The sequence below is a fragment of the Crotalus tigris genome, unplaced genomic scaffold, assembly GCF_016545835.1.
Source record: "Crotalus tigris isolate CLP2741 ecotype Arizona unplaced genomic scaffold, ASM1654583v1 scf7180000018777.2418813, whole genome shotgun sequence".
Lineage (NCBI taxonomy): Eukaryota > Metazoa > Chordata > Lepidosauria > Squamata > Viperidae > Crotalus > Crotalus tigris.
Window position 1 is genome coordinate 1,931,004 of NW_024097195.1, and position 12,289 is coordinate 1,943,292.

General features: G+C 37.2%; 1 protein-coding gene across 1 annotated transcript in view; it reads right to left on the minus strand.

The window, feature by feature from the left end:
* The window catches only part of CSTF3 (cleavage stimulation factor subunit 3), a 59,309-nt gene extending 47,987 nt beyond the window's left edge, over positions 1 to 11,322 (minus strand). Inside the window, exons 1-2 of the mRNA XM_039355933.1 lie at positions 11,109 to 11,322; positions 118 to 219 (exon numbers count right to left, since the gene is read on the minus strand). Of these exons, the coding sequence (XP_039211867.1) occupies positions 118 to 219; positions 11,109 to 11,138 (132 nt within the window). The 5' untranslated portion in view covers positions 11,139 to 11,322. The remainder of the gene's footprint in view (positions 1 to 117; positions 220 to 11,108) is intronic.
* Positions 11,323 to 12,289: the final 967 nt, after the last annotated feature.

Genomic DNA, 12,289 nt, shown 5'->3' on the forward strand with positions numbered 1-12,289 from the left:
AAAATTAAAAACCAATATTTACAATATTTATGATGTAAAATGTATTCCCATTTACTTGAGAACCAAGCATTGTGAGTTGACCCACTGATAAGGAAATGTAATCCTATTTCACTAAACCTGTGCCTCTCGAATGAGAATGCTCCAAGCGTCAAGGTCATATGGATTCTCTTCTAGTTTCTTTTCAGCTTTCTTTACTTTTTCTGGGACATATTCAGCAGCCTAGAAAACACAGAGCAGAAAGTTAAGAGCCAATAACTAACATGGTAAATCCAACTGCCATCCACAATCTGTAACTTTCATATTTATATAATCATAGTTATAATTAACAAATGGTATATTTTTTCTACTCTTAAGAATGCAAAGAGCAGTGGTTCTCAACCTGAGGGTCGGGACCCCATTTGGGGTCGAATGACCATTTCACGGGGGTCACCAAACCATGCTGTCCACCATTTTTTCCCTTTTCCCTAGCTGTCCTACTCCCTCTTATTGGTGGCCACACCCACTTGGGGGTCACCACAACATGGGGAACTGTATTATGGGGTCACGGCATTAGAAAGGTTGAGAATCACTGGCATAGAGGAACATATGAAGTACCCATAGAATGTACTACATTGGATGGATTGCTTAAAGCCAGTACTGAAAATGTTACATTCAATATCTTCTGTGCTTCTTTATTATTTCATTGGTTCACAAAGTAACATTAAATCACAATATTATACATGTTTTCTGAGGCTTATTTGAGGATTATGGTGTGTGAATGTATATCTTTTAAGGGGAGAAAATGTTTGAATATCATATTAAACTAAAAAAAAAAATTAAGGTGTAGATTTGTAAATCCCTACTACCAAATTATTTAAAGTTAAAAGAAGTCTGTACACAGAACATAAAATGCCAAGATGAGAGAATATTTTTTCTTATTAAATGATAGGATTAAATCCTACTTATTTTTTAAATCCAATGTCAGAGACTAAGTATTTAGACTTCTCTCAAATTTGGAATGGTATGTTCTTAACAACAGGCTATGTCAGAAAGGTATACATGATAATATACCCAAACGCATTTTTATGGGCCTAACAACTATGTTTTTCATTACATTTCCTGAACGTAGAATAGAAACGTTCTTCTAGTTGAATGCCAATTTTTGACTATACTACAGCATCGTTCACATTTAGCTGAAGTTTCTAAGCATGTTGAATATAAATAGTCACAGAACAGAAATATTATTATCATGTTCTACAGCAGAAATCACTGTAACTATTCTAATCAACTTGTCCATGATCCAAGGTGATTCAATGTTAGGTAACAAGAACCAAGTCAGTTTTAACTGTTAAGTGCAGACCTTAAAGCTAATGTGAATACGAGCAGATGTTGTTCTCTTTGGAATGGCTCTCCTCAACATTTTACTTTACAAGAATTTACTACCAGTTTCCTTTATAAAAGTGTTATTTTTCTGCTCTGCTCTTCTACTGAAAAGGACGCTCTCTCTCTCTCTCTCCATCCATCCATCCATCCATCCATCCATCCATCCATCCGATAGAATGAGCAATTACGCTAGGATGAGGTGCACTTTTAGCTTCAAATTAAAGGAAATTAATTTTATTTTGATACATTAAACTGCTCAAAAGGCGTGAGGATAGAAAAGTTACCTAGCATAATGAAAAAAAAATAGTGTAATCAAATAAAGCAATAGAACAAAAGTGATGTTTGTGAGTTAGGAGTCAGAATGACCAAGAATGAAGAAAGAAACAACAGGGAAACTAACTTGATAAGGAGAGCTACAGAAACCAAGGAGAAAGAATTAGAAAGTCTGTGGTCAAACAATAATAAAATGTGTATATATGAATTTAATTTGTATATATGTGAGATAGCACTTAGGAGATGGTCCTTAAGGAGAAAAACTAATGAACTGCGAATATGCGAATACTGGGCTGTCTGTAAACTCAGCAAGCTAATGCTGGATAGGAAAACTGATAGTTCAGTGGGTTTTTAGTTTGGCAAATATTCATTATGAAAAACAAAACAAAACAGAACAATGGAGAACTATTAATTTAGAATATTCATTCTAGGTTGGCAAAGCTGAGGGACTGTACCTAAATGCTTCTCACAGGTACAAAGGAATCTGGATACAAAATACATCTGGAATTCTTTGGTTGAGATCTGCTAAAGACCCATTTATACCAAATATGCTATAAATATAAAACATGGCACCTAAGGACAAACAGTATGGCAAATGGGGAAAAAATATGTGCAAAGCAAAGTGCTGACTTCTATCATCATATTCATCTAGACCAGAGGCAGGCAACCTTGGCTCTTTTATGACTCGTGGACTTCAACTCCCAGAATTCCTGAGTCCATGAGTCATAAAAGGGCCAAGGTTGCCTACCCCTGATCTAGACGAATGCCTCTTATTCATAGACTGGTTCTTAAAAACATGGATGTGACTTCAGCCAAGACTGCTCCTGATAACCACATATAGTCTATAAAAAAGTAAACTAAGATGATAAAGATTACTTCCCACTTGTAATAATAACTGTAAACAACTGAACCAATTATGAAATTGACCATACTGGTAGTCCTCCACTTATAGTCACTTAATCAGTAACAGTTTGAAATTACAATGCTGAACTAAGGAATTTATGACTAGTATCCAAAATTACAGCTTCTGCAGCATCCCACGGTTACATGAACAAAATTTGGGCATTTGTTAATGTACCCACTCTTACAACCAACCACAAGGATGCTGCAGCTACCCCCAACCCATCTTTCCCCCATCCTGCCCTGCTGGGTCCCTTGGGCCTACTTTCCACCTGGCTGGGACACCACAGGCCTTGAGTCTGCTTGCTGCCTCACTAGGTCCCACTTCCAAACTTGCAGCCACTTCTGAAATGGAACACACTTCTGGGATGGCACCATGTAGCTTTTATACAGGAATGTGGTGCATTGATTGCCTCTTCTCGCAAAAGGCAATCTTCAGAAAAGATGTGATGGGGGGAAGGAGGCCCAAGGATGTGGGATCCAACAGGGTAGGAAACTGTGCAATGGTGCCTCAGGACGGGGAGGCCCTGACAAACCCAGGGAAGGCCATGTGTGAGCCGGAGAGATGCTGCATGCCTCCCAGGTCCTCTTCCACCCTAAGATTCTGTTTAATGACTGCAGTTTAATGACTGGCAGGATTGTGGTCATTAAGTGAGGGAATCACAGCACTTTGCTTACCAACTGCGATAACTTATGATCACAATTCTGAGCTCAATTATAGCTCTAAGTCGAGAACTACATGTATGTATCATGCAGCAATACCATTAATAAACAGAATATTTTTGTAGACTGCCCATAACACTTAAAAATGGGAGAACAGCACACTGTCTACAAGTTGTATGTACCTTCTGAAGTTCAACTGAACAAAAGCCTTACAGAAACTGGGGCTGAATGAATAAACATTTAGATAATATTTGAAGGGGTATAACAGTTGTTTTAGGCTGGCATCACTTAAGTAATCAATTTTGCCCCCCCAAAATGGGGAAAAAGTAGTCTAAAAAACTTGGTTCTGCTGATTTAGCTCATAGGGAAGGCAAAAAGAAGTGCAGTCCCCAGGCTAGAAAGGACTGTTCACACCTGTAATAAAAATTCCCATATTTCTTTGGCAAAAATATTTTTCTATATTGCTTATTTAATTTGTACCTTACATTTCCTGCAATCTGATCAACCAAGGTGTCTAAGAATCAATGCAAAAGAAAATAAAAATGCAAAGACATAAATTCAGTGCAGAATTTAATGTTTAAAAATCTGAAGAAACAGATGTTTCTTGGCTATTCTGATAAAAGAAAAAAAGATATGGGCTGCCAAAGCAATTTCTATTTCATGGCCTAGTAACAATACCTCCACATGGCATATAAATGAATCTTTTGCAGCAGAGAAAGGGCCTCATTTATGAAACTTAATGGTCAGACAAGTTCATAAAAGTTCTTTTAGATCAGTGGTTCTCAACCTGTGGGGCGGGACCGCATTTGGGGTCGAACGACCATTTCACGGGGGTCGTCAAACAACGCAGTCCGCCATTTTTCCCCCCTTTTCCTTAGCTGTGCTACTCCATTTTATTCTATTGGTTTTTGAAAGCCAATAGAATAGACTCTCTTGAATAGAGTCTAATTCTATTGGCTTTCAAAAGCCAATAGGAATTGTCCAGGCTGTCTCTGCCCTGCTGAGCCCGCCAAAAGTCCCATTCTGCAAACGGTGCTGCACCAGTTGAGTAGTCCTCGACTTATGACCGGTTGAGTAGTTCTCGACTTACGACCGGTTGGGGGGGGGGGGTCGCGGCATTAAAAAGGTTGAGAACCACTGTTTTAGATGGAGAGGTCCTAAGTAATTTAGAGAGTTTAACATCAACATCCTAAATTATACCAAATAAAATGAGAAGAAATTCATTTGTAATTGGGTACTAGTGCAGATTTTGGCACCAGATAGTTAAAACAAAATTAATTAATGCTTTGCTTTGCATTAATTGCAATTACCAAACATTTCTAAAGGTTAGTCATAATCATAGAAATGTGTTTTGTAAAATTAGTGACAACTGAAGAATAAAGAATACATTTAGGCTGCAAAACTGTTTCAGGAGTGTAAATCAATGAAAACAGAATATCCCTCACTAAATCTATTTTTCTATCTTGCCTTGATTTAACTTTTAACTTCTTCTCTCTCCCATTTAGCCCAAATTACAGAAGTTTCAATGATATCAATTGCTTCCTGTGTATCATTAGCATGTCCTCGCTAAGAAGTTTTGTGTCAATGTTCAATGGAATAAAGAATGGACTTCTGTGGGAATCCTTTTCTCAATGGTCCAGGAACTGGTAAGTATAATACCACCACTCTTTGGACATGGCACAACAGATAAAACTAAAACTACTAGAATCTAGAAGGCTACCATGGCTGATAGAATTAAAAAGCTGCTGAAGATCTGGAAGGACACTATCAATTTTTTAGAATACAGTATATCATACACCATGTACCATATTACTAAGCTATGTCAGTAGATCCTCCTCTATTGTAACACAGCATTTCCATCTTCCTATCCTTTCAGAAAGCTAGAAGTGCTGATTTAGCAGTAATAGACACTGGCTATTTTTTCCAGCAATAATAGTTAGCAAAACCTAATCTATCAAGTAGCTCATTTGATATGAGCTAACAAAGTATAATTACGTTATTATTTTTTTAAAAAAATCTGTTTTTGAAAATCAAAACAATATCCTGAATTAAAAATAACCTTTCTTGCAAAGCAACTTTAGGTATTAAATTTTATGATAATATTTTATTTTTAATTTGAATATTAAAATAATTACAACAGTAACATTTTTTCACATTATTCTTTTACTTTAGCTATTAAGCATAGTATTTGATTTTAGCAAATCAATAATCTGTTAAAGGTATCTCTTACTATTCTGATTATAGTCGAGCTTGGATTTGTGCCACATATATTTCAACACTGTTGTCAACTCTGCAACGAACCTGAATGAAGCCATTTGGCTCGTTTTCGGTTGTCACCAGAATGGGAGGGAGGTGGAATTTTTCTGCTAGCTTAAACAATTCTCTGTCCTTGGGAACCAAGGTCATTTCTGTTTGTTAGAGTGGGAGGCTGAGCTTTCTGTTAGAAAGCCTGCCAAACTGTTCTATTGGGAAATGTAGTAGATTGCATAGTAATGGGGTGGGAACTTTAACTTTGTATACTGTAACTTTTTGGAGGGAACTTTAGTCTTGGTTTCACTTTTGACAATGCTGACACTTTGTAGCCAATAAACAGGTTCTTAAAGAAAACCTCAAGCCTCAGAATTCTGTTTTAGTTGGTCTCATCTATCAGAACCATGACAACTACACTTTAATAGCACTGATTACAAGTTTTGAGATATAGCAAACCCTAATCCTAGTAAAAATCAAGAATAGCTAGGATTTTGAACATTTCTTCTTGACAAACTCCAGTCGTAGTAAAACTCCAGTTGTAGATTAGAATCTCAGCTCTGATTGCCAGAACAAGATGCCATGATTTCATACAAATTTACTCAGAAATAAACATTATAAATTCAATGATTTATTCCAAGTCAAGCATAAATTAAAGCTGTAGATTAAATCATGTTGTGTCCATCTGATTATGGAACAATTTTGGTTTGTGAATCATGTGCCCCTCCCCCAGTCAGTATTTTATCTGAAAAATTGGGGAAATCATCTTCCGTAGATTTTAGGACAACAGAAATTGCAGGATGGTTAAAAGAATATAGAGTAAGAGGACTTCAGTTCCTCTTTAATATTCTTCAAGTCAACTGGTATTATAAAATGTGCATTTGGAGAAGCAATGGGAGGATGGAGTTTTGGCAACACAGAACATTTCCAGAGAGAGGCCTAGATTAAGAGATGGTGTAGTCCAAACTGGATGGGGGAGAAGCAAAGAGGATACATCTCAGGATACATCTAGCTTGAGTTTAGTCCGATTCTGTCTATTAATTCTAAGCAAATAAAGGATTGGAGTCAAATGGATTTCACTGTCTTGTTTGGGCTTGGGATTGACAATTAAGATTTATGAGCATATATAATTCAAACTGTAAAAGCATCTAGTTTCCAGAGATCATGTTGCTGTACTGTATGCAAATAGATGTTTTTCTATTGGTACAAAATTGAAACACATGGCTATCCATGAAAAGATATGGGCAATACAAGAAAGGCCACTGTACAGTTTAGCTGCCTATATACAGTCCTTTGGAATGTGTACTTTCAATTCAATATCTACAAGGTTATAAAATGTCAACTTGCATATTAAGCCCCACATTTTAGTAAAAATTAAAAAAGGAGTCCAAAAATAAAGCATTCTTTTGATATATTATTTTATTAGAAACTTTAATGAATTATGCAAACTTATAAATGATAATGTCATCATTTTTCTGGTCTGAGGTCCCTTAAAGTCTTAGAGTCAGTGTTTGATCTAGTTTAATATATGGTCTTATTATACTGAATTACATTTTCATAAAAATGTTAACAGTAAAAATTTAAAAATCTTACATTTTCTATGAATTTCATCTAAAATTATTTTTCCTACTTGTTTCAATTTGATAGCTGAGAACAGATCTGCCACTCTTTTTCTTTCACGGAAGAAAGGATTTCTTGAGGGGTCCTTGATGCTCTGAGCTTCATTGTTTGGTTGCAGACTTCATTACTCAAACTAGGTAACATTATCAGTGCTAGCAAGAAGAGGGGTTTGTTCTCAGTTTATATTCTAATCGATTGCCCTGTCAGTGTTGGTGGAAGTGATCTTGGAGATTCTTTGGTTGGGCTGTTTACTGTTAGTTTGTTTGAAAGTTCCTTGATTGGGGTATAGTACTGTTTACTTCTTGATTGTTGGAGTGATGTTAATCTTGGAGTTAATCTATGCTTATCTGGGTGATAATTGTTAGCAGGGAGGTGTTTTGGCCTTTTTGTTCCCTTTTGGGCTTGCTGACTGTTTCTTTTACATAGTATGTAGATATTGTTTATGTCTATGTATCTATTGATGGCTAATTTGTCAGAGTGCCAGGTTTCTAGAAATACTCTAGCGTTTTTGGACTTGGCTTGGTCTAGCATGGTTACAGTTTCCAGTTGAAACTATGGTTAAGTCTATCTATATGTTGTGAAATTAAAGACCTTTCATCATGTCTTCTGATTGCTAGTTGATGTTCATGAATGCATTCTGCAAGTCTTATTTTGTTCTACATAGTGGCTGTTACAGTCATTACACTGTGTGTTGTAGATGACTCGTTTTTTTCTTCTGTGACTGCTGGGTCTTTTAGTTTACTTAGGATGTTTAGAAGGGCTTAAGTTGGCTTGTGTTTTATGCTGATTCCATGTGGATGTAATACTCTGTTGGTGGTTTTTTGAGATGTTTTTGAAGTATGACAGTGTTATTCTTTTTATGGCTTGTGCAGGTTGTGCTATATTGGGTTGAGTGATCAGACACTTTTTGATGAAGTTGTGTGGATATCCATTTTGTTGGAAGGTGTTGTATAAATGCTGTTTCCTTTTTCTGCTGTTCAGGGTTGCTGCAATGTGTTTGTGCTCTTCTAAATAACATTCTTACGCAACTTCTCTTGGGAGGTTGGGTTATTGCTTTGGTAGTGGAGTATGTGATTGGTATGGGTGGTTTTGGGGTACACAGTGTTTCTAGTTTGCCATCGTGATCTCTGCTAATCCCCAATCAAAGAATTGCTAAACAACTAACAGTAAACAGACCAACCAAAGAACCCACAAGACTACTCCCATCAATATTGACATTAGAATATAAAACGAGAACTCCATTCCTTACTAACACTGATGATATTACCTATTTTGGGTAATTAAATGTCTGCAAGAAAACAACTAAGCTTAAAGAGTACCAAGGACTCCTCATTTCCATTCAAAGCTACAAATATTTCTTTTGCAATAGAGTAGAACCAAAAAACATTAAAGACTTTCTCTTGGATCTTTGAACTAATTCCAATATTTTCTACACTATTCTCAAGAGTAGAAATAGTTTAAGAAACAATGCACTAAACCATTCTGAATAGTTCTAAGAACTGTATCATGGAGCCATCTTAACTCCTTTAAAAACCTGAAGCAATTATCATTTCTGCTTGGTTTTAAGTGTTTTGGTTTATGGTAACCAGAAATGGTGACATTTCAAGTTTAATTTTAAAGCTAATTAAGCAGAGATTCCATTTTCATGTTTCTCAGTTATTCACATCTTCATAACAGCATTCAACCACAGACTATGTGAGTCCAGGAATACAATACTAATATTTCTCCAGCAGTAGATACATGGATATTAGTCATGTTTTGTTCAAAATACATTTAAATACTTGACTTTCTTTTAAAAAGTGACTGGACTAAACATGAAGATGCTATCTCTAATGTTGTTTCCATATTTATGAATACAAAATAAATTCCTGTTAAGACTCCCTTTTTATCCTTCATAAATTACTTTAAAATAATGTTTCTCAACCATAGCAGAAGCATGGACAACTTACAGAATTCCCCAGCCAGCATCTTAAAGTTGCCAACATTGAGAAACACTACTGTAGCTTTGTGCCCACCCAACATATGGATGTACACACATCTGTATAATGGAGAGAAGCTAAAGTACCTCTCTCAGGAGAAAAGAACTCCAATAGATTATAAAACATTTTCAGAATATAAAAAGTATCTCCTGTTTTTGGTAATTTCCATCTATAAACTATAATAAGGATAAGCAATCTGTTTCTGTATATCCAACTCTATGCACTTTTCTGATAGGAAAGTATTAAAAGCATTATTGGACCCAATTGTTGAGTCCTTTGTTTCTTAGATGTCTAGGTCTCCTTCAATGCGCAATGAATGAGGCAACTGCAGCTTAAAAAATGTCTGCATAATATGATATCTCAAACTGTTGTGTTGCTGGAAGAATCAGGCCAAACTTACATACAATATACCATAGCAAGAAGGATAGCCAATAATAGCTTAATGGTTCCAAACCAGATGCAAAAAACAGTACCCTAAAAAATAATTTCCTGGCCTATTCTCAATTCTGATATTTCACTAACTAGTGAAAGTAGGGAAGAATAACAATTGCTAAAAAAAAACTTTAAGCTTTGCTGTGAACTTCTAGAGACATCTAACAGGCTTCAGTGGGAAACAAGAAGATAGACTAGATGAACATTGTTTTTAGAATACAGCACAAGTCTGCCACCCAGAGGATCTACCCCTAAAAGTGAAATAAAACATGCTATAACTATATCTAGTACTCTAGGGTTTTTTGCATATAGATCAAAGAATCTAACTTCCCATAGAAAAAAAATCAAAATCAGCCTGTATGTTGTTGGTTAATATGTGCGATAGAATATACAAGAGTATGCTTGTTTCCTAAAACAAACAAAACATATGTATGTGTGTGTGTATGTTATACACACACACACACACACACACACACACACACACACACAAACACACACATATACATACATATATTACCCAGAAATCTGGGAACTCAGAAGGCAATTTTTCTTTTTCAATGTCTTTTTAAATATATTTCAAAACTAATTATACAAAGATCCAAAAAGAGGAAGTCATCCCTAACATTCATTGTTTCCACAGAAACTATAAAACGTTTATTTCTTAATGTTTACTTTAAAAGGAGTGATATTTAAATTCATACATATAATTTGCCTACAATTAAGTAAAAATAATTCAACAGAACAGATTAAGTTGTACATTTTTAACGGGTAGCTTTGAAAATAGGTGAGGGGCATCTATGTAAAAACTAGTTTTCATAAAGAGTCCAATGAGTCTGAATCACCTTTTATATATCCTTAGATGTACGCCCCTACAGACACAGAACATATCGTCTTTCAAGAACAACAATGCATTTATTAGCAAATCTGTTACATCGGTTTAATTTCTAAATATATCCACCTCAATTTGAATATACAAAATGTAGTACATAGGGCTCAGAATTTATATTTTGAAATATTTTTCAAATCTTTTAATATACTTTTATGAAAACATATTGCATAAACCTCTAGGTTGCTTTATTTTAGAATTTAGCACACATTTGTTTCCCTAGTTTCTTACAATATTTAAAAAGAGAAATTTTACTTCAACATCCAATTGAACCAAGCCACTAGGAGTGCATGTTAAAATTATGGTTCTATATGAATTTATGGTAAACTTCCTTGAATTAAATCAAAGCGACTGTGGAGTTACCAAAATCAACTTTAACCTAAAAAAAACCCTCAGCGGGAGAGAAAAACTCAGCGGGGGTGGTGTATGTGTAAGCCTTTGGAGACTATACTAATTGGAAATACTTACAGCAACTGGGATCGTGGAACAGAAAGTAAAACGAATATAGCCGGTCCGCGCCACAATTATGAATTGAAATGAGCGGGGGCGGAAATGGAAGAAAGAGGTACAGCCCCCCCCACCCAACACAAAGACGTGAATAAGGCCTACTCCTCATTATTCTAGAAACCGCCATTTTCATTCCCCAAAGCCTCAGCCGCCTGTCAGCCGAGCCCAGTCATACCCCTTCTCGAAAAGGCATTCCCCACCAATTGCTTCATTGAGCTCGGAAGGCCCTGGTCGCTCACCTGGTCACCGGCGGGAGCTTCTCCAGACATGGCGAGTTAAAACGGTGCCCGGAAGTAGAGGGGGGAGCAGGAAGCAGGGTCCGATATATATATATATAGATATGCCTATTTCTTAACCCTCCTACCCACCCACCTCCCGTTCTCTTCCCTCGCAAAACCCCCGGGCAGCTCGTAAGTGAACTAATCAACCCTGCGTGCAGCTTCCACTCGCCCGAGGAACAAAATGGCGGCTCAACCGCCCCCAACTCTCGCCTTCCTCAGTAAAGGAAAGGGGCGGGGCTGAACGGGGAAAGGACGAGTGCGCAAGGAATAGTCGGGTGTGTGTTTCTGTGTGGAATGGAAGGTTGAAGCGCAGGGAGTGGCGCGCAAGGGGTTAAACAAACAGAACGCGAGCTGGAACGGAGAGAGGGGCAGCGTGAGAGGAATGCCGGGAACGAAGGCGACTAATCAAGTCATCTACACCGCGCATGAACGGAAAGAAAAACAAACCCGGCGCATTTTGATTTGGCGGGTAGTGATACGACGGGAAGGTTTTAACGCAGAGGATGTTTGCCGAGGCATGTGGATAAATCACATGCACGTGAGAAACAGACCTTTCTGTATGGTGGGGTTATTAATTGACATGCTCCCTTTTTCTCCCGTCTGCTCTAGAATTTCTTATGCGTTGTGTGCTCTGGGCTCGTAGCCAATGTAACGTAAGGCAATCTCGACAACCCCCCCCCACAAGAGTTTCAGTCTCTTGTCTGTTATTCATATGAAACCGTAGGGCGACATCGTCAGAATGAGATGCTCTATTACAGAGATCCCCAACCTTGGCCACTTTAAGACTTGTGGACTTCAACTCCCAGAATTCCTCAGCCAGCTATGCTGGCTGAGGAATTCTGGGAGTTGAAGTCCATAAGTCAAAGTGGCCAAGATTGGGGACCTCTGCATTATGCTGGGGATAATCAGCTGTAATGTATGCTCCCCAACGCTTAAGGAAGCTTCTGGTTTTCTTGCTTCTTGTGTAAATCAGATAAGGATTTTGCTGCCCCAGTTATGACTCATGCCCCCACTGCAGTTGTTCATGGAAAAGTGGGGCCTGGTAGCAACGTTTATTAACTATTATGTGCCATCAAGTAGTTTTCAAGTTCTAGCGACCAGAAATAGATTTTTTTCATGATGATTTATCTCTGACTTCT